This window comes from Mustela nigripes, chromosome 10 (genome assembly GCF_022355385.1).
Source record: "Mustela nigripes isolate SB6536 chromosome 10, MUSNIG.SB6536, whole genome shotgun sequence".
NCBI lineage: Eukaryota > Metazoa > Chordata > Mammalia > Carnivora > Mustelidae > Mustela > Mustela nigripes.
Window position 1 is genome coordinate 16,312,496 of NC_081566.1, and position 22,713 is coordinate 16,335,208.

A 22,713-nucleotide genomic window follows, 5' to 3' on the forward strand; every position below is an offset into this window, starting at 1 on the left:
TTAACCTTCTGATTTCTAGACCCCTTTTAGGTAAAAATTCTACCCTTTTTTGCTTGCTTTTTCTTAACACCCCTTTCTTCTCTATCTTCTCAATTCCATCTGCCAAAAAGAGGAGACAGTTACCTCTTCAGAGCAGCCGTGAAAATGCCACAGAAGCATTTGCTCTCTACCACACTGGGATTTCATGCAACTTTCCCTAATTGTCAGTGTAGCACTGTCGGTCATATTTTGCTTCTGCAGGTTTTTTAAAAAGAGCAGCCATGTTTAATATTGTGAAATACGACGTGTCTCCTCCTCGCCCCCCCGCAGAGCAGTGATGAATCTCAGCGCACGCTCGGCAGAATTGGATTGTGTTATGCACAGCACACATGTTCATCACCCAAACTGTACTCGCTGGGATGGATACAAGGAGACGGAACTGCTGAGACTTCAAAACCCTAGTTCCTCAGAACTGGTTTTATTAGCCAATGTATACCAAAGATGGTGGTAAAAGAAGTATTATTTTTTGCCGTTTTCTTTCATCACTGAAGCTCTCTGATGTTACAGACTGTGGTTTTCCAGTCTTTGATTAAGCCTTGCCAGTCGTGTGCTGCTGCAACACCAGAGATACAGCTTTGCAACCTGTCACCTCTTCTGGCAGGCAGCCGTCCTGGTCTCGGAGGGTGGGGTCGGCGCCGGACTGGAGCAGCAGCTCCACAATGTCCAAAAACTCACAGGCAGCAGCTGACAGGAAAATCGACAAACAGGAAAACAAGGTTACCGTGAGACAAAGAGAAACGACTGTACTCCAGCAGGAAAGGCAAGTGCAGAGCAGGGAGAGATCCTGAACAATGAGAAATGTTAACAGGGGCTGGAGGGTGACCGGGCCATGGGGGCACCTGGGTGGCTCAGTGGGTTAAGGCCTCTGCCTTCGGCTCGGGTCATGGTCCCTGGGTCCTGGGATCGAGCCCTGCATCGGGATCTCTGCTCGGCGGGGAGCCTGCTTCCTCCTCTCTCTCTGCCTACTTGTGATCTCTGTCAGATAAATAAATACAATCTTAAAAAAAAAAAAAAAGAACTGGGCCATGAAAGTGCGTTTTCAAGTGTTAGGAAAATCGAGTCTATCTTTTTTCATTGCCCAGAAGCAAACAAACACATTTTCAGAACTGTGAGGTTTTTAGAGTATCTTAAGAATGAGAAGAGGGAAAGAACAAAAACAGCGCTAATGTAGGACTTTGATCAGAATAATGTTAGGTTTATAGGCTAGGTCAAAAGGCTAAAAATGTTGTAAATGTAAAAGGAAAGATTTCGTTTTATCTTTGAAGAGGGGCTTAAATGGGTAATTAACTAACCTTTAAAATTTGCAAATGAAAAAAAATATCTGGCCTAGTCATCAGACCATCCCTCTACAGAACTTTCATTTATTTAAAAAAAAAAAAAAAAACAAATGACTCCAATCACACAAGGCACAGGAAGGGGACACAGACCTACAGATGTGGAGATTCACTATGAAGATGGCATGTGTCCAGGAAGGACACACAGAGCAAAGGGCTAGAACGGACAGCCACCTATGCTTTCGCACATACACAGAAACCTGATTTATGACAATGCTGGCATCGCGGATCAGCAGGAGACAAAGATGCATTCATTATGCACTGACACAACTGGGCTAAAGGCAAAAACAGGCATTTTATCCAGGATGAAACAGAAATGGCAATAAACATATGAAAAGATGAATAACCACATTAGTAGTCAAGGAAATTAAAATTAAAACTCGGAGATACCACTTCATACCCAGCAGAGAGGTGGAAATTAAGAACAGACAACAAGGAGCTACAGAAGAGGGCTGCGGCAGGGAAGCTCCCCTCCACATGGCCCGAGTGCACGCTGCTGTGGTCACTAGGGACAACAGTTTGTGTGCTGAACCTAACACACGTGGGCCCTGCACTCAGCCATCCCTCTCCTACTTACATACTCTAGAGAAACTTGTACGTGTGCTCTCTAGGTGATGTTTGCAAGAATGTGTGTAGCAGCGCTATTCGTAATAGACCCCAAAGGTCAACAACCCAAATGCCCATTAAGAATAACATGGGAGGGGCGCCTGGGTGGCTCAGTGGGTTAAAGCCTTTGCCTTTAAAGGCTCAAGTCGTGATCCAGGGGTCCTGGGATCGAGCCCCACATTGGGCTCTCTGCTCGGCGGGAAGCCTGCTTCTCCCTCTCTCTGCCTGTCTCTGTGCCTACTTGTGATCTCTGCCTGTCAAATAAATGGATAAAATCTTAAAAAAAAAAAAAAAAAAAGAATAACATGGGAAGGGGCACCTGGGTGGCTCAGTGGGTTAAAGCCTCTGCCTTCGGCTCAGGTGGTGATCCTGGGGTCTGGGGATCGAGCCCCATATCTGACTCCCTGCTCATAGGGAAGCCTGCTTCTCCCTCACCCACTCCTGCTGCTTCTGTTCCCTTTCTCGCTGTGTCTCTGTCCAATAAATAAATAAAATCTTAACAAAAAAAAAGAATAATATGTGAAAATAAAACACTGTTTCCTTCTTCAATAAAATACTATACAACACTGAAAACTAATGAACAATAGTTTTACTGATGAGAGTGCCTCCAGAACATAACGTTGAAGGAAAGAGGCGAGTCAGAAAAATACATGCAGTGTGGTTCCACTTAAACAAAAATTAAAAAACAGACCAAACTAAACACCATTGTTCAGAAAGACAAATATGCAGTGAAACTACGAAGGAAATCATTAATATAAACTTTGGGATAGTGTTAATCTTGGGGAGAGGGGATGGAGAGAAGGTCATGTGACTGGAGAGGCACACCCAGGGGTTCCAAAGATACTGGCAATGTTGCATTTCTTAAGCTAGGTGGTGGATACATTTTTTTTCAAGTTACTTTTAAAATTTTTCATATACATTTTATATACTCTTTCATAGGGTGATAGAATGGCAACAGCAAAAAGTCAAAAAAGAAAAGAAAAACAGGGAACGAAGGGTAAGGAATTTGATTCAAAGGTCACTTTACTGAGCACATGCGACAGCTGTCCTATCAAGGATGCATTAAAATTCCTGTTTTGCAGAACTTATGAAAAAGCTGTGAGGCTAATATGTAAATCGGGCACTCAACACAAAAGAGTAACGCGTGTGTGCATGTGCACACACACATTCACACACACACACACACACACACACACACGCCCTCCTGCAAAGACGTGGGGGTTCCAGTGGGTGGAGAAGTTGAGGGATCAGGAAAAACACAAGTAGGTGGTACATAAGCTGAGCTCTAAAGGACAGAGTAAAATTCCTGGTAACCGGAGACAGAAAGGCATCGTAGAGAGAAAGCATCGCCGACAGAGGGACAGAGGGAGGGCCTGGGAAAATCAGAGGGGGCGGACCTGAGTCCAACCGTGCAGGGCTGTGAGAGCCTTAGGAAGCCATGCTGAGAAGTGTGATTTTGTCTGCATTTATAAGGAAGGAAATAGCGTGATCTGGCCTCTGTGCACGGGTGATAATTCTAAAAAGAGTGACTTGGGCAGCCTAGAAATTGGTGGCAGGCAGATGACCTAGGAGACTATGACTATTTTAGGAGGCTTGAAATTTGCCAGCGTCAGCATGAATATAAAGGGACTGAACAAGAGCCACTGAAATTCTTGTGGAGGGGACACAGCAAGTACTGGGCAGACTTTGAAAAAATGTCCATGAACATGAAATTTAATAATTAATGAAGCTGATATAATGTTATATTTACAGTTAAACATTTGTTATTTTGCAATTTTCTTTCTTTTTTGGGGGGGGGGGGAAACAAGAAATATTTATTTTAGGTTTCAAACATTTTTAGAGGTTTTTGAAAAGCCCAGAGGCCCACCACTTGTGATCATAATGCTTACTGAATAAAATGGCCCAAGTTTTTCTATACTTGATATGAAACTCAGATACCATAAAGAAATTTACTGATACATCTGAATTCATAGAAACCTAAAATTGATAAATTTGAACACATAAAAATTTAAAACAGCTATACCATACACACACAAAATATGATATGTAATGGTAAGTCATAAACTAGGAAACATTCACATATATAACACATACAAGAGCTAATAACCTTAATATTTAAAAAGCATTAACAAATCAAAAGAACAGGCAGGGTTGTCTGAGTGTCTCAGTAGGTTAAGTACCTGAGTTTTGATTTTGGGTCAGGTCATAATCTCGGGGTTGTGAGATCAAGCCTTATGTCAGGCTCTATGCTGGGCGTGGAGCCGCCTTAAGATTCTTTCTCTCCCTCTCCTTCTGCACCTACCCCAACTCTCTTAAAAAAAAAAAAAAAGAAAAGAAAAAAGAAAAAAGAACAATGGGCAAAAGAATTACAGGAACCAAAGATGACACCCATGTTTTTAGTCGAGGAGACTTGTGCTCTGTCTCTCTCTCTCTCAAATTAAAAAAAAAAAAAAAAAAAAAAAAAAAAAAAGATTTATTTATTTGAGAGAAAGAGCCAGAGGGGAGGAGCAAAGGGAGAGGGAGAAGCAGGTTCCCTTGAGTGGGGAGTCTGATGCAGGGCTCGATCCCAGGACCCTGAGATCATGACCTGAGCTGAAGGCAGGTGGTTAACTGACTGAGTCACCCAGGCGCCCCTCAAATAAATAAATACAATCTAAAAAATAAATATACAAGTAACTCTTATAGCTCAACAATAAGCAAATAAGTAACTGGATTAAAAATCGGGCCAGAGACCTTAACTGACACCTCACCACAGAAGATACACAGATGGCAAATAAGCTTATGAAAAGGTATCCCACAACACATCAGGGAAATGTAAATTAAAAGAACAATGAGATACCACTACACACCTATCGGAATGGCCAACATGTGGGACATGTCAACACCAAATGCTGGTAACAATGTGGAACAACAGGAACTCGCTCAGTGCTGGTGGGAATGCAGAAGGGTACAGCCATTTGGAAGACAGTGTGGTAGTTTCTTACAAAATGAAATACATACACCCTTACCATATGATCCAGTAACCATGCTCCTTAGTGTCTACCCAAGGGAGCTAAAAACCTATGTCCACTCAAAAACCTGCACATGAATGTTCATAGCAGCTTAAATCATCTTTGCCAAAACTCGAAGCAACCAAGATGTCCTTCAGTAGGGGAATAGGTATAAAAACTATGGTACACCTATCTAGACAGTATAGTATTACTTAACACTAAAAGGAAATGAGCTATCAAGCTATCAAAGGACATGAAGAAACCTCAAATGTGTATATTTAGTGAGAGAATCCAATTTGAAAAGGTTACCTACTGTATGATTCCAACAATATGAACATTCTGGAAAAGGCAAAACTATGGAAATAGTTAAAAGATCAGTGGTTGCCAGAGGCTGGAGGCAAGGGAGGGACAAACAGGCAGGACACAGTAGATTTTTAGGGCAGTGAAAATACTCTGGATGATATCATAATGACAGATACATGTCACTTTATACTTACCCACAGAATACACAATGCCAAGAGTGAATCATAATGTAAACTTTGGGTGATTATATTACGATATGATAATAATTTTATGGTATGTAGGTTCATCAACTGTAACAAACATACAGTCTGATGAGGGATGTTGATAATGAAAGAGCATGAGAACTGCTTGTTGTGAGGAAAAACTCTCATACATGGTGACCAGAAGTGAAGTGTGGTGGTGTGAGGGTACAGGAAAGACACACAGGGAGTGTCTCTGTTCTTTAGAGGGAGGTTATCCATGGGGTGAGGGGTAGATGGAAAATCTCTGTACCTTTCCCTCAATTTTGCTGTGAACCTACAACTGCTCTAAAAGTCCTAACCCACCAAGCACTTGTAATTGGGTCTGTTTCTAGGTTATCTATCATGTTTCACTGATTTACACACCTATCCTTATATTAACACCACAGTGTCTTGATGTTTGTGTAAGTTCTGAAGTAAGGGTATGTCCTCCATCTGGTTCCCTTCTTTTTCCATACAAGTTTTAGAATAAGCTTGTAAATTTTTTTCAGAAAGTCCTGCTGGAATTCTGATTGGGAGTGCATATGGATCGATTTGGGGAGAGCGGAGAGCTTAACAGCATTAAGTCTTCTGGCCCATGAACAGCAGTATGTCTGGCCACTCACTTAGATTTCCCTTAGTTTCTCTGAGCAGTGTTTGGGAGTTTTCAAGCATATAAACTGTGCATTTGATTTACCCTTGGCTTTTAATTTTTTTGAGGCTCTTATAAATGGTATTTTAAAAAAAATTTCAATTTCTAATTGGTTCACTGAAAGTATGAAGGAAAACAACTGATATCTGTATACTGACCTGGTTTTTGACTTTTAATTTCCAATTGTTCATTACCCGTGTATAGAAGCTTCTTGATTTTTGTATATTGATTTTCTTCCCTGCAAACTTGCTGAACTCAACTCATTAATTCTAATAGGTTTTTAAAAAACAGATTCTTTGGGGTCTTCTACATAGGTGTCACACCATCCGTGAATAAAGTTTTATTTCTTCCTTCTAAATCCATCTGCCTTTTACTCCTTTCTTTTGCCTTAATGCACTGGCTAGACTTCCAGTATGATACTGAATCAAAGGGGAAGTGACCTCTCTGCCTTGTTCCCAGTCAGAAGGAGAGCATTCAGCCTTTCGCCATTAAGAATGATGTTAGCTATCAATTACTTCAGGTTGAGAAAGTTCCCTTCTATTCCTCCTTCTATTCCTGCATTTTTTTTTTTTTTAAATCATGAAGGGAAGTTGAATTTTATCAATTGTTTTTCCTATATACATGGAGATGGTCATATGTTTTGTTTTGGTTTTGATGTGTTGATATGGTGAAATACAGTGATTTTCAAGTGCTGAACCAACCTTGCATTCCTGGGATAAAGATACTGGAGTATGATTTATTATTTTTTTGTATATTGCTGGGTTCACTTCACTAATATTTTATTAAAGATGTTTGCATTGGGGTGCCTGTGGGCTCAGTCAGTTGAGCAAACCAGCTCTTGGTTTCAGGTCCAGGGTCATGAGATAGAGCCCGCAGTTGGGCTCCATACTCAGCAGGAGAGCTGCTTGAGATTCTCTCCCTCCCTTGGCCCCTCCCTCTGGCTCATGATCTCTCTCAGAATTAATTAAAAAAAAAAAAAAAGATGTTTGCATCTATATTCATGGGAGATACTGGCCTGCAGTTTTCTTTTCCTCTAGAGTCTTTCTGGTTTTGGTATTAGGGTAATGTCAGCCTCATAGAATGAACTGGACAGCATTCCGTCTTTTATTTTCTGATAGAGTTAATGTGTAGAATTAGTTTTATTTCTTCCTTAAACATCTAGTAGAATGCATCAGTGAAGCAATCAGGGCCTGGTGATTTTACTGTGGAAAGATTTTAGCTCCAAATTCAATGTCTTTAATACATGATATATGGCTACCTAGGTTATCAATTTCTTTTGAGTTTGTGCCTTTAAGAAATGTGTTCATTTCCTCTAAGTTATCTAATTTATTGCTATGAAGTTATTTACAATGTCCTATTATTTGCTTCATAATATCTGTATGATCTATTATGTCTCCTTTTCATTCCTGAAATTGATAATTTGTTTCTTTTTTAAAATTATTATTATTTTTTTATTGCTCTGGCTAGGGGTCTATCAGTTTTATTATTTCAAAGGTTTTCAATGATTTCATGGATTTTCTCATTGATTTCTGGTTTTCTATTTCAATGGTCTCTGTTCTAATCTTATTTTATGTTTATGCTTATCTTGGGCTTAATTTGTTTTCTCTAACCTTTGAAAAGTAGAATCTTAGCTCATTGACTTGAGGGCTTTCTTCTTTTCTAATAAAAGCATTTAATTTCCCTCTAAACACTGCTCTAGCTGCATCCCAAAATTCTGATAGCGTGTTTTGCTTTCCATTCAGTTTTAAAATATTTTGTAATTTCCCTTGGAATTTCATTTTTGACCTATGAGTTCCTCAGAAGTGTGTTTAGGGTTCTGACAATTGTGGGGGCAGGGCCGTTTCCAGATGTGTCTGTTACTGATTTCTAATTTAATTCTGTGGTGATCACAGAGCAAACTTTGTATGATTTAAAAAATATTTGTTGAAGTCTGTTTTATGGCCTAGAATATGGTCTATCTTGGCAAGTGTTCCATGTGTACTTAAAAGTATTCTGTTTCTTAGAGGGAGTGTTCTGTAGATGGCCTACGGATCTGAAGATGATAATTAAGTCAAGTTGGTAGACTGTATTGTTCAATTCTTCCATATCCTTGCTGAATTTTTATCCACTTGCTCTATCCATTACTGATTTATAGCCTGACAGTGAGGTTTTTTTTCCTTGCTACTCTGTGTCTTGTAATTTTGACTGAAAGCAGAACCCTGTAAGGTCGCAGGGCAGTGGAGACTACACTAAATAACAGTATTCACACCCAGAAAAACCTATGCCTCTTTTGCTGTCATGCGGTTGGTATGGGTGCTGAATCAGTCTGGTCCACAGCTGAACCAGGTCTGGGTTTTGCCATTGCTAGAGGTGACTTCAGGGCGTCACACACTTCAGATTCCTCCGGCTGTGGGCTGCTGCTACCTTAAGTTTCGTGTGTGGCCACAGATGGGGGCTTTGTTTGTTTGTTTTTCCAGTATTCTTGCTCCACCCTCAGCTTTAGGAGACTCCGCATCTGCTACAAAGGGTATCTCTCTGCACTTGAGCTCCTTCCCCATCGGCAGCAGTGCTGCTGCTTACTGCTCAGTCTCCCGGGGGGAGTGGAATAGAGTTTTTTTGTCCTTCTGGGCTGGTCTCAGTCTTAGGCAGAGGTGGGGATTTCTCAGTGTTCCTGCATTCCTGCCTCCCACCCCCAAACGTACAAAACACCACCCTGTGTGAGGGAACAACGTCTGAGGAGGGACAGAGTTCTGTGCCCTGCTCTCGGTGGCAAGAGATCTGTTTTTGGGTCAGCGCAGGGCTCCCCGTCTTTCCCAAGTGGCAGAAAGCTTGCTTTTACTCCCCCTCCCAAAGCAGAGGATATCTGCCCGGACCTAGGGACAGGAGAAGAGGACAGAAAAGTTTTCTGCTCTCCCTGAGAGGCTTTTAAGGCATTTTGCTTCACATGAAATAAGAAATCAGAGAAGTGGCAGGATTTCAGGCCTGGCTGACACTGAGAAGGGCTCTCTCTCTTCTCAATTCCTCCATGGTTTTCCTAGTCGGTGAAAAGGGGCATGTGAGGGCGCCTGGGTGGCTCAGTGGGTTAAGCCACTGCCTTCGGCTCGGGTCATGATCTCAGGGTCTTGGGATCGAGTCCCGCATCGGGCTCTCTGCTCAGCGGGGAGCCTGCTTCCCTCTCTCTCTCTCTGCCTGCCTCTCAATGTACTTGTGATTTCTCTCTGTCAAATAAATAAATAAAATATTTAAAAAAAAAAAGGGGCATGTGAATGAGGACTCACTCCTCTGGGGTCTGAGACTCCCGGTTACTATAGAATGTCACACTAGCTTACTTTAAGAATCTGTTAATTTTAGCCATCTCTGTACTGCTTTTATGGTGGCTGCCTCCTCCTGGGATGCTCCATCAAAGGTGAAACAGTTTGTGTGTCTCACTGGGGCTTGTCATTCTTTGGAATCCAGTTTACCTTGCTGCCATGCAACCTCTGCTATCTGAAGGGTTCGAGAACTTACTTAATAATCTTGTAGATTATTTATCCTCTTCTTCTTGTTAGTACGGGAGCATCACTCTCTTGCATTTCTCTCCATTTCAAGGGGAAGTAGGAATTCTGGGTGGCTCAGTTGGTTAAGTGTCTGCCTTTGGCTTGGGTCATGTTCCTGGAGTCCTGGGATCGAGCCCACACTGGGCTGCCTGTTCAGTGGGGAGTCTGCTTCTCCCTCTTCCTCTGCTGCTCCCCCTGCTTGTGCTCTCTCTCTCTGTTAGATGAATAAAATATTTTCAAGTGGAAGTAGAACACTATGGGAGTTAGGTTTGATTTTTTTTTTTTTTTTTAAGATTTTACTTATTTGAGAGACAGACAGAGAGAGCACAAGTGGGAAGGGGCCGAGTGGTAGGGAGAAAGAATCTGCAGTGATCATGGCGTCTGCCACGGGGCTCGATTCCATGACAGTGAGACCATGACCTGAGCTGAAACCAAGAGTTGGATGCTTAACTGACCGAGCCACCTGGGCGCCCTGGGAGTTTGGTTTTAAATGATTTAGTAATGATATTTCTTCTTTTGCTCTTTGTTGTTACTCAGATAAAGACAGTTTCTCTGGCTCCCTTCTTTGCTGGTGGCTGCTTCCTCCGGGCTCCCTGCTGTAAGCTGTTAAATGGCATAAAGCCAGCAGCCAAAATCACGTTGTGATGAGTTATAAACCTGGGACAGCTTTGGCCAGCCTTTAGATCACCTGCCTTGACAAACTCAGGCACCAAACCCTACTACGTAATAGCACAGGCTCAGAGGGAGTTCTGTGTGCTAGAGGTGGAGGGCAGAATTTTACTCTGAGCTGAACGCTATCTCTGCCTCCAGGGGTGTGGGATTTCTTAGAGGGCTACCAGGATTATCAATGCTAAATCAACATTTGATGAATGAATGAATAAATAAATAGAGAGTGGGAGAAAAGGTATAAAAAGGCAAGAATTGCCTATTCCAGTCCTGGGACAGGCGTTAATGAGCTAAGATTACATTCTGCACGTAAGTCACAGACAGAATATCTTTACCAAGGCCCAGGATTCAACAGAAATTATATAGGATTATAACAGCCCTTGAAGAATTTAAAATAATCTCTCCCAAATAATATAATGGACACTTTAATTTTACATTTCTGAAAGGTTTTACCATGAATCACTGTACACCAAATTAGATTCCAATGGAAGGCAGTCTCTTACCAAATATAACAAAGTTAAAGACACATTGCCTAGTGTCAAGTAGTTGAGAGAAGAGGGTATTTATCCTGCATAGAACTAGCTACATGACATTTATGTTTTGAGAAATAATCATTTAACCTTTTTGCCGCAGCTATCAGTTTCAACTTATTGTAAGAAACACTTAGTTGGGTTTTAAAATTGGAACTTTTAAAGCAGTATCAGGGGAATAAATTTCCAAGTGTATAAATCTGTAATACAGGATAATAATGACCACTGTCCGATCACACTTCTCAAGTCTAACCCAACACTTGAGACTCCTAAGCATGAAGATCAAGGCTAACTCGATGTATACTACAGCTGAAGACACTAAGCCGGCTGTCTCAGACAAAGAAGCATTAATTTCACATATGCCATATTGTGAAGTGACTTTTCCAGCTGTGAGATTTGATATAACGGTATGAGTACTAACTCAGGAGTAGAGCTTACATTTTTAAGTTCCACATGTGGAGGACCACAGCCAACCAGCTGATAAAAGGCTAAGGTGGCCATCTGACAATCCCCTACCCCAAACAATGTGAAGGGAATTTTAACTATAAAGTAAATTAGGAAGTTCAGGGGGCACCTGGCTGGCTCAGTCGGTACAGCATGCCACTCTTGATCTCGGGGTCATGAGTTCAAGCCCCACACTTGGTGTGGAGCCTACTTAAAAAAAAAAAAAAAAAAAGAAGAAGAAATAATAAATTCGGAAATTCAGGGTTGTAGAACAGTACTTCAGAGTGAAGGACAGGGTGTCCATTAAGAAAAGGAGTTTTATTAACAAAGGCCTGGGATTTATGCGGAGACAGGCCGACATGAGCACAGGCAATCAGGAAGTTGTAACAGACAGAAAAAAAGGGAAGAGGAACACTCATTTCAAGGACAAGAGACCACCACACAGGTGAACCACATTCTGGTAAGAAGACGGCATCAGTTATGTCTGTGACAGACAAGGTGTTGCGTGTTCCAAGGCTTTGCCAACTGGCAAAGATAGGCGCCCAACAAATCGTTTTTGAAAAAAAATATGCTTTGTCCCCCCGCCTCGCTGGTGAGCTACTTGGTCACATGCTTTGTTAGATTCTCCTCTCCATCCAGCACGGTGCTGGGAACTTAGTATTTGCTCAAAATTCATTAGTTAATTGATTTCTCCGCCTTTGGCATCTTCAGTAAAGCACAATTCACAAGGCAGAGTCATCTTTTCAGGAACGTGTGAGCTGCCCAAGCCCTCAAAACGGACAAAGGCAAAGGAGAGGAGAGAGGGATGAGAAGGTGCTAACATTTTGCCAAATTAATGAGGGGATATATTGGTGCCCACAATGTGCTGGGAAATACAAAACCAGTCACAAGCCTGTCTCGGAAAAGCTTGAGCAAGTCTACAGGGATTAGAACAGTTGCAGAATTTATAGCACCCTGGGAACCTCTATTTGTCAAGTGCCACAGAGGCAGCCCTGACACTGGCACAGGTGAAGATGAATTTTCATTCAGAGCAGCGAGCCTTCTGACTCCATTAATCCTCAGGGTTTTGATGATGAATTTCTTTCTTTTTTTTATTTTATTTATTTTCACTCTAATGCCTCCTCCCACTGCCCTGTAACAGTGTGGAAGGAACAGAACAGATGGTGCTTTACGTGGAAGCCCGAGGGCTCATGAGGATACAAAGCCTGCCCACTCTGAAATCACATGACTGCACGTGCAAGGAAAAGCTTTGATTTCCCCTGGGAGACACAGATGCAATGATGTTAGTATTCCCAGCGGAGGGAAAGGGGGGGAAGGCTAACAGGCCATTTACAAGGAAGACCACACTTACCCTAATATACTCTTCAGCAAGAACCGTGTTTAATCACATAACAACAGGAGGACTGATATGTGAAGATTAAAAAACACCAAAGTGAAATAGAGGCAAGTAAGGGTTTTAGTATGCTGTCATGCAGAGCCTAGTTAGAATGAACTAGAGAAGACATACAGTAGTCGAATACTGGCCTCTAGTTAACCTGCCATTGGCTCTGACCCAGTTTTAATCGGAAGAAGCCAGGATTTACAACCTGCTTAAGGATGGAGTTTGACAACTGCTATAATCAGAAGAGCTGTCAACACAAGGACAGCTGTCAAGCCAAACTGTAATTCATAAAAAATAATAGCTGAGCCCCTAAGATATCCCCAACATTGTCTGTACTTACTGGATTTAACTATACTTACAGTTTTATGAAAGTTACAAAAATAGGCTAAGGGTCCTAAAATCAAATAAGATCAAATAAAAAAAAATAGCTATGGAGTACCTATTAAATTAAAAAGGTTAAACAATACTAACTGATTAAATGAATAAAATATGCCCAGCAGCTCTCTAGCACGTAGAGTTTAATAAATGGTTGTTGTTATTACATGCCCAACTCCTCTTTGATGACCTTAAAAACTGGCAAAAGTCTAGTGACCTAGTAAAAAAAATCTTAATTAAAAATGAATCACTCCTATAAGTGATTATTAATGAAACTTAAAATCTTAATTTCATGAAATATTCTTGAGTTGTCAGAATATTTTAGTTTTATATATTTGTAATGTCAAAACCTCTTAACTAATGATATTACTTTAGTGTTTAATTATCTTGATTATAATATACATGGTATTTGTTTTGTTCTTTCTGCAACGAATAATATAATCTGAGAGACAGAAATAGAGGTTGTTTTACTAGATCAATTTTGGGCAGGATTCTTGAATCAGAGATAATTTTTATTAACGTCACAACTCTCAGTGAACAGAAGCAAGAATATAAAAGCACATGGATGGACCAGATATGGATAAAGTATAGTTTAGAAATATAGCCTTGACTCACTAAGGCAACCAATGATAAAGAATTTTAATTTGTTTTATTTCTACAAAGGATTATCACCCAGAAAATAATGACTACTTTAAAAGTTTACCAGGACTGTACTTATGAAATTATGAAAACAGAACTGCAAGTGGAATCTGAAGACCTGGACAAGTGCCTTGGCTCTGCCACTACAACCTGTATTACCCTGTCAAGGTCACTTGGCCCCTCCAGACTTCAGCTTTTCACTTGCGAATGCAGAAAACAAGGCCAAGGTCAGATTCTGTTGGAAAAGTTAAGAGATTATGTATATGAAAACAGTATCACTACCACCACCTTATATCTATCCGGGTTTGGGCCTCTTCTGTGTCTAAGCATTTTATTAGAATATTTATAAATCAAATACAGAAGAGGACCAAACTCATACATACAAATTTTCTTAAGATAAATTTATCCTTATAACTAGCACACAGATGAAGAATGAGATCATTATTAGAATCTCAGAAGCACTGCTGCCCTGTTAAGCCCTTCCAAATATCACCTATCTATTATCCCAAGGAAACCAGGATCCCATTTACTAATGCTGGAGATGAGTTTTTCCTCCTGTTTTTGACCTATATAAGTGGATGCTTAGAACTCTAGTGTCTGGCATCTTGAACTCAAGAGTGTGGGATTCATCCGAGGTGTTGCGTGTAGTTAGTCTTTTTTATTGCTGTATAGATTTCCATTGGATGAATATTTTACCTGATCAGATTCTTGTAATTCCTGAATCTGAAGATTTGAGTGTTTCATCAATTACACAAACTATCAATAGATAGATCTTCAAATATTGATTCTTACCTAATTTCTCCTAGATCTCCTACTTAAAAATGCTGGACTTGATTATTTTACACTCCTGGTCTCTTCCACATTTCCCTTTATCTTCTGTACTGCCTTTAGAACCACCTTTTTGTTCACCATTTCTTTTTTAAACTTCTGCCAATTCTGCACTTTAACCTATACATTGTAAAATTTTTTTTTTTAATTTATCAAAGTTCATATAGTTCTCTTGCAAATTTATCTGTTCTTTCTGGGAAAGTCTTGTTTGTATGTTTTTCATCCACTGATTTTACACAACTTCTGGTAACTTCTGTCCAGTGGTTCCACTGAAGTTCTTAAAAGTCTAACCCTGAGGTTTACTATGTCTGCTGACAACCACTTAAGTAGATTTTGTAGTTTTAGAGTATAAGCTCATTTTCAGCAGGGCTTCTTTCTGTAGGACTTCTGTGCTGCCCTGGTTGAGAGGGTGTCCCTCAAGAGAAGTTTAGCATCTGCTTTCCCAGGTCCCTCATGGGTACCAGCCTATATCCTATGGCATAGGTTATGTGAATTTATTCACTTGATGGATTTATGAGATAGAGTATAAATTTAAACCCCAAACTCACATGAGATGGGGCCTTTCTACCCCCAACTCAAAATTCTGATGAATGGCAGGTAAGCTTCTTTGTCTTCCTTCCTTACACTGTTGGGCCAACTTTTTCTAATGTAATTAATTTTTAAAAAAGATTTTATTTCTTTACTTGAGAGAGGGTGATAGACAAAGAGGGTGATAGAGCAGGAATGAGCAGTAGCTGGGAGCAGAGGGAGAAGCAGGTTCCCAGCTCAGCGGGAAGCCTGACAAGGGGCTCAATCCCAGGACCCTGGATCATGACCTGAGCTGAAGGCAGATGCTCAACCAACCAAGCCACCTAGGAGCCCCAATTTTTTTTTTTTTTTTTTTTTTTTTTAAATGGAGGGTATAGCTCTTTGCGTGTCCTGGCCTATGTGCAGGGTCTCCATTCCAATGCCTCATTATTTCTCATTCAGGAGCATCCATTCCAGCGGCACCACTGAAACCCAAGCCCATCGTTTTCCCACTTAGATGTGGTGTCAGCTCAAACAATTACCATTATGACTGTCTCATCCTCGCATTGTGGGTGGGAGTTCAAGACACCCAAAGTCTGGGGACATTCTTTCACCTTTAAAGAAGATTTTTGGTGTATTTTATCTAGCCAACAGTAGGTGCTCAAAAATATTTGTTGAATGAATGACATATAATTAAATAAGTAAGTCATAGTCACAATACTAATAGAGCCTATGATATGATTTCAAGCAATTTAAAATTAATTTTCAGATAAATTATATATAACACTCAATGTCTCTTCCATATGTGTGTGTGTGTGTGTGTGTGTGTGTGTGTGTGTATAAAATCTCCAAATAGAGAAATTATTAAAGGGCTTATAGGAAACCTTTTTATCCTATGCTTGTATCGTATCCTAGCCCTGCAATTCCTCTTCCCTCAGGCAAGCAACAATGCCTTTTTGTGTATTCTTTTGAGGAATCTTCTGCAGTTACTAGCAAATACACATAGATATATTTACAGTAGCACACTATATACACTGTTCTGCACCTTAATCCCTTAACAATGTATCTTAGAAAATTTCCCATATTAGTATGTAAATAAAATACAGCTTATTCTGAAGCCTATCAGGAAGACCTTGGGAAAATTCCAAACCTGTTGCTATCTAGAAATGCATTTTGCGTATGTCAAGCTTAAATGGACACATTCCCACCTCCACAGAGGTGCTCACCCTGCGTGGTTAGCTATGGATGATGGGTGACTCGTCTACATTTTCAGAGGCGCATTCAGTCGGCCTTAGCTGTGTCTACAGTTTCTGGATGGAGAACAGAAGGAAAGCACAACCCATGCCATAGAGAAGGCACTAAAAATACCTGAATGGTGGGTGAAACAGGAAAGAAGGGGATGGAAATCAGAACTGGGTTATTAGCAGAGGATGTGGCTACGCTGGCAGGGAATATCTCTCAAAGCAAAGCAATGAACTCTGACCTAATGGCAAATATTTTGGAGTAAAAGAAGTTTGCTTCTTGAAATCAGACATCAGGAAAAAGGGGGAGCCCTGAACTTCGCACTGAAATACCAATCACTGTGAAGTTTCTTCCTTCCCCTAATTATCTGGGCTTGTCTGACTTAGGCCTGCTTGTCCCAAACTGCCATCACAACTGTGGATGTGCCTAAGAAAAGTTTTTTCCTGGGTCAAAAATTAGGGTTTAGAAGAGCCAGCGCTTGGTGATACTTGAGGCGCTAAATGCCAGAATAATCACATAAATGTGTTTGAGGAGTGAGCGGTAAGTGCTGTGGAAAGACGCAAGGGAAGGGACTTGCTTTTGTCTCAATTCCTAGTAAATCTAGAGATGTGGATTTGAATTTCCAGCTCCATTAAGTAGGTTTATTAACTTTTTCCTCATTTACAAAATGGGGAAGCCAAAGCACTATTTTTTAAAAGATTTATCTATTTATTTATTTATTTGAGAGTGAGAGTGTACATGTGCACACACAGAAGCAGGGGGAGGTGCAGAGGAAGAGGGAGAGAAAGAATCTCAAGCAGACTCCCTGATGAGTGTGGAGCCCCACTCGGGGCTCACTCCCAGGCCCCTGAGATCATGATGTGACCTGATACCAAGAGTTAGAAGCTTAACCAACTGAGTCATCCAGGTGCCCCACCACACCCTGTTTTAGAAGGCTGCTTACAGAGGGGGCCTAGAGCTTACTTTCCTATATACTGCATTAATATGTACATTTTTAATGGTTCACCTTTCAAAGGCATTTGATAACATAAAATACATATATATGTATCAAGGTGTGTGTGTGTGTAATTTTAACTAACAAATATTTTAAGTATGGCATAGAGAGGAATATAAAGGCTAATAAAACAAATTTTTGGCTATGACAAGTAATGTTGCAATAAATATTCTTAATCATGTCTCATCACATCCGTGTCCAGGAATATTTCTAGGTTATATAAAGAGAAGTGGAAGTGTTGGGTTGGGTATGCGTACCTTCAATTTCACTAGATTTCGCCAAAGTGATCTCCCAGGTGGTGGTGACAGTTGATACTCCTCATCAGCAAAGTGTGAGTGTTCCTGTTGCTCCACGTCCTCACACTAGTATTTATAGTTGTTTACTTGTTGCCAGTCTGACCAGTGTCAAGTTACATCTAAATGTCATAATCTGCATCCCATGATTATGGCTGGGAGACGGTTCTCCACGGGACTCTTGGTGATTCTGTACCTCTTGAGAACAAAGGTAAACACAGCTTCTGTTCCAGACTCTTTTTCAAGGATGCGTGTGTAGTGAACAGCCTTGGACAACAGAGGTAGTGTTTCTTCCAGGGTAGATTCCCTTTTATTTTTTTTAAGATTTTTACTTATTAATTTGAGAGAGAGAGAGAGCTCGAGGGGGAATGGCAGGGAGAGGGAGAAGCAGGCTCCCCTCTGAGCAGGGAGGTGGACGACGCAGGGCTTAATCCCATGACCCTGGGATCCCAACCTGAGCCAAAGGTAGACACTTAACCAGCTGAGCCACCCAGGCGCCCCTAAGCTCAGGATTCCTAAGACATGATATACTGTGTATGTAGTATCTACCTGAGCTGTTCTGCTTAGCTCCCACGGAACTCAAAAGGAAGTGACACAAACATCAAGCTCATACTGCTTGCTGTACTGTGAGTAAGTCTTGTGTTTTTTTACCAGAACCCAGGAAACCGTGCTGGGCTAACTTGTGAGTTTGTAAGCAGGGTATAATCCCAGATCAGTCATAGTTCTTGAGAGTGATGAGTGGGCCGAGGATCTTTTCTTGCTGTTTATTTGATTTTGGCTCTTCTCATCTTTGAACTATCCATTTTGGGGGTCTATTTTTCTATTTGATCGTCTTTCTTCCTTTTTTTTTTTTTTTTTTAAAAAGATTTTATTTATTTATTTGACAGGCAGAGATTACAAGTAGGCTGAGAGGCAGGCAGAGAGAGAGAGGAAGACGCAGGCTCCCCGCTGAGCAGACAGCCCGATGCAGGGCTCGATCCCAGGACCCTGAGATCATGACCTGAGCCGAAGGCAGAGGCTTTAACCCACTGAGCCACCCAGGCACCCTGATCGTCTTTCTTATTGGCTGGGTATATGTTCTTGATATAATCAGAATAACGATCTTATGCAGGTTATTTGCATTTCACATAGCTCCTCCCAGTCTGTGCCTTGTGTTCTTACTTTGCTCATACTATCTTTTGTCTAATAGAAGTTTAAAATTTTAATGTATTTATTTAAATTTAAATTATGATTTGTATTCCTGAATGTTTTCTTTCTTTCTTTTTTCTTTTTTTAAGATTTTTTTACTTACTTATTTGACAGAGAGACATAGCAAGAGACTAAACACAAGCGGGGGAGTGGGAGAGGGAGAAGCAGGCTTCCCGCTGGGCAGGGAGCCCTGATGTGGTGCTCAATCCCAGGACACTTCGATCATGACCTGAGCCGAAGGCAGAGGCTTAACGAACAGCCACCCCAGTGCCCCAATAAGCCATTATTTATCCCATTCATCTAAAAGTTTCTAATTTTGCTTTTCTTTCTATATGCATTCAATTCACCTAAAACTGATTGATGTCTATGGGGTGCATTTTTTGGTTATCTACTGTTGTGTAACACACTACTCAAAATCTAGTGGGTTAAATACAACAATGTATTATTTTCCATAATTCTGTGGGTTGAACAGCTAGTTCTTTTGCTTTAAGGAACTAATTTTTAGTTTGTTGATTTTCTCTATTGTTTTTTGATCTTCTATTTCACTTATTTCTACTCTAATCTCTATTATTCTTTCTGCTTTCTTTAGGCTTTGCTTTTCTTCTCTAGTGTCTTAAAGTGGAAGATTAAGTTAGTTACTAATTCAAGATTTTTCTTCTTTCTTAACATAGGCATTTACAACTATAAATTTCTCTGCAAGCACGGCTCTAGCTGCACTCCGTAAGTTTTGGCATGTATTATCTTCATTTTCATTCATCTTAAAGTATTCTCTGATTTCTCTTAATTTCCTCCTCCTTGACCCACTTGTTATTTAAGAGTGTGTTGATGAGTTTCCTCAGATTTGTGAGTTTCCATGTCTTGACATCTAATGTCATTCCACTGTGGCTGGTGACCATACACTGCACCATTTCTATTCTTTTAAATTTATGGAGTTGTTTCATGGCCTTCATATTGCATATCCTGAAGAATGCTCTATGTGCACTTGAAAAGGATATATATATTCTGTTGTTGGATGGAGTGTTTCTTACAAGTCTGTTAGATCTGGTTGGTTTATAGCGTTGTTCAGGTCTTCCATTTCCTTGTTCACCTTCTGTTTAGCTGTTCTATCCATTACTGAAAGTGGGGTGGGGAATCTCCAACTATTATTTTTGAAATGTCTGTTTTGAGTTTTTTCTTTAGTGGTTGCTCTAGGGTTTATCACATAAGTGGTTTAAGTCCAGCTTCAGATTTCTACAGTGATATGTAGAAACATTACTCCCATATATCTCTATTCCATTTTCCTTCTTTTGGTGGTAGTGTTGTTATACCTGTTACATCTATTAATGTTACAAATCCAACAAGACATTATTACAATTACTTTAACATCTGTAGCCCCTTCCTTAACCCACTGTTACTTTGTTCTCATCCATCTCCTTTGGGCAGTTATTGGCAAATACATTATACTTGTATATGTTATGGGCCCAATAATACATTATATACATATTATTTTAGACATTACTTTTTACTAATTATTTTAGATATTACTTTAGACATTACTCTTTAAGAAAGAAAGGAGGAAAAAAGTGTGCATGTACACTTTTTTTTTCTAACTATACAATTGTACTTATGAGTGCTCTTTATTTTTTCATATGGATTTGAATTATGTTTTGGGTCATTTGCTTTTAGTGGAATATTCTCCTTTAGACTTCATGTCAGACAGGTCCGCCAGCAACAAACGCTCTCAGTTTTTGTTATGTGGGAAAGACCTCTTCATTTTTGAAAGACAGCTTTGCTAGATATAGATTCCTTCTGTTTCTATAAATAGATATTCAAGGTCAGAACACGGTGGGATAACATATTGAAAGTGCTCAAAAGAAACCACTCAACTGGGGCATAAATTATCCTACAAACCAACCCAAACTGTGGCTTCTTTAAAGCTCCATGTTTGGTACTTGTTCGTACTGACGAAGGCTCCTCCCCGATCTAGTGTTCTCCCATCCTCTCCACTACTCTTGAAACTACCCTTCGCCTTGAACTTCTCCAGGCTCCACCGCAAATGAGGTCAGTTCCTTTGGGAAGAGATTAGGAGCTGTTTCATAGTGTGCTTCTCCCCCTAGGCAAAATCTCTGAGCCAGATTCTAGAGCTGGGAGTGGGGACAGCAGCAAGCTTCTCTTTGAGTGACACCCTTCCTCCCCCTGCTCTAGGAGTTGGTGCTTGGTGGCTTTGTCGGGGCAGCCTGGTGTGCCTCTTGCAGCATGGAGCCATTACAGCTTGTGAGCCAAGGCAAGGGTGATCAGGGGCTCAGTACCGTCAGCGTACCACACCCAAGCCTCCATTTTATGAGGGGATGATGGACAGAATAAGGGAGCCTCCATCTCCTGACTGCACTTGCCCAGGACTTAGCTCTTTATATTTTTGTTCTGCTTTCTGATACATAATCAGGCCACAGACGTTTCCTTGCATTTCTAGTTTATTATGAGTTTTTATCATAAACAATCATATTAGCTAACATTTACTGAGTACCTACAAGGTGGTGGACATTGTCCTAAGCACTTTACATAGATTAGCCCATTATATGTTTATAATATATCTCTGAGGTTATTATTATTATTCCTATCTCACCATAAGTAAACAGATGCATTGAAGTTATTAAATAGTCTGTCCAAGTTCAGTAGTAGAACTAGAGTTTGAACCCACAAGTCTGGCATAAGAACCTGGGGTCTTAATCACTTTTGTGTATTGCTTCTTTATATTGCATTCTGTACTGAAGTTCCTCAATTGCTTTTTCTGCATATGATTTTATTTATTTATTTGATAGAGAAAGAGATCACAAGTAGGCAGAGAAGCAGGAGGAAAGAGAGGAGGAAGCAGGCTCCCTGCTGATCAGAGAGCCCTACATGGGGCTCCATCCCAAGACCCTGAAATCATGACCTGAGCAGAGGCTTAACCCACTGAGCCCCCCAGGCACCCCTTTGCATCTGATTTGACCAAATGGTTTTCAAAAAATTCGTTGTGGCAAGCTGCATTAATAAATGTTTAAACTGTTAAATCATTTTTGAATTCCCAGGATAAATTCAACTCGATCACATCTTTAAAAAAATACGACGGATTTCATTTTCTAATATTTTATTCAGGATTTTTTATATATATGTTCAAATGTGAGACTGACTGTGCTGGTTTTGATATCCAGGTTATACTAGCTAAACTCAGAGATAAGTTGGGCCATGCATTTGGTGATATTCCATCTTCATTATTAGGCTGACAAATATAGTTAGCATTAACAGCTAGCACAATAGTTTAGACTCCTAGACAATCTAGTGAGGTTTCTGACACCCAAGCAAATGCTAACAAGCAGTGAACAAAAATGTCCAGGGGCATCTGGGTCATTTACTACTGAATAGTGGTCTAGGATGGGCAAAACTGGCAAAAGAGCCTACTGTATTCCGTTTCCCGAAGTCTGAAGGTGGTTGATCCTTAATCTGATTTAAATATTGATGGTTGTCTTTTACTCAACCATATTCATGCCCAAATAGAATAAAAGTAAGGATATTTTACTATGTGCTTTATTTACAAAATACCTCAATATCTTGTATCTCACTGAATCTACCCAGTATTCTATAAGAGCCATATTATGTCCATCTTACAGATTATTTTCTATTTTACAGGTAAGTTAAGTGAAGATTACTCAACTAAGCTAATCAGTAAGTGAAATGAGTTAAAAAATCAAATCTATTTTTCTTCACTTCAATTACATCAAGAAAGTATTTCTTGTAGGAGAGCCTGGAGCTCCTACAGTGATGACAACTAGCACCTCTGCTGTCACCGACAATACCAAGAATGAAATAATGAATTTTCAAAGGGAGAAAGGCTCAATTTACTATGAATGTTCCCTTAAGAATTTTTATGAATCTCCAACTTTAGAAGTTATTAATATATTTTTAAACAAAAAATTAGTGTATTTCTGCTAGTGACCATTTTCCTTTTTAAAT

The 22,713-nt window shown here is 40.2% G+C and overlaps 1 protein-coding gene across 2 annotated transcripts in view; it reads right to left on the reverse strand.

The window, feature by feature from the left end:
• Nucleotides 1–419: 419 nt before the first annotated feature.
• The window catches only part of ACBD6 (acyl-CoA binding domain containing 6), a 208,049-nt gene continuing 185,755 nt past the window's right edge, over nt 420–22,713 (reverse strand). For both annotated transcript variants that reach the window (XM_059414020.1, XM_059414019.1), the window contains one exon: nt 420–723. In XM_059414020.1, coding sequence (XP_059270003.1) covers nt 569–723 — 155 coding nt within the window. In that variant the 3' untranslated portion in view covers nt 420–568. The remainder of the gene's footprint in view (nt 724–22,713) is intronic.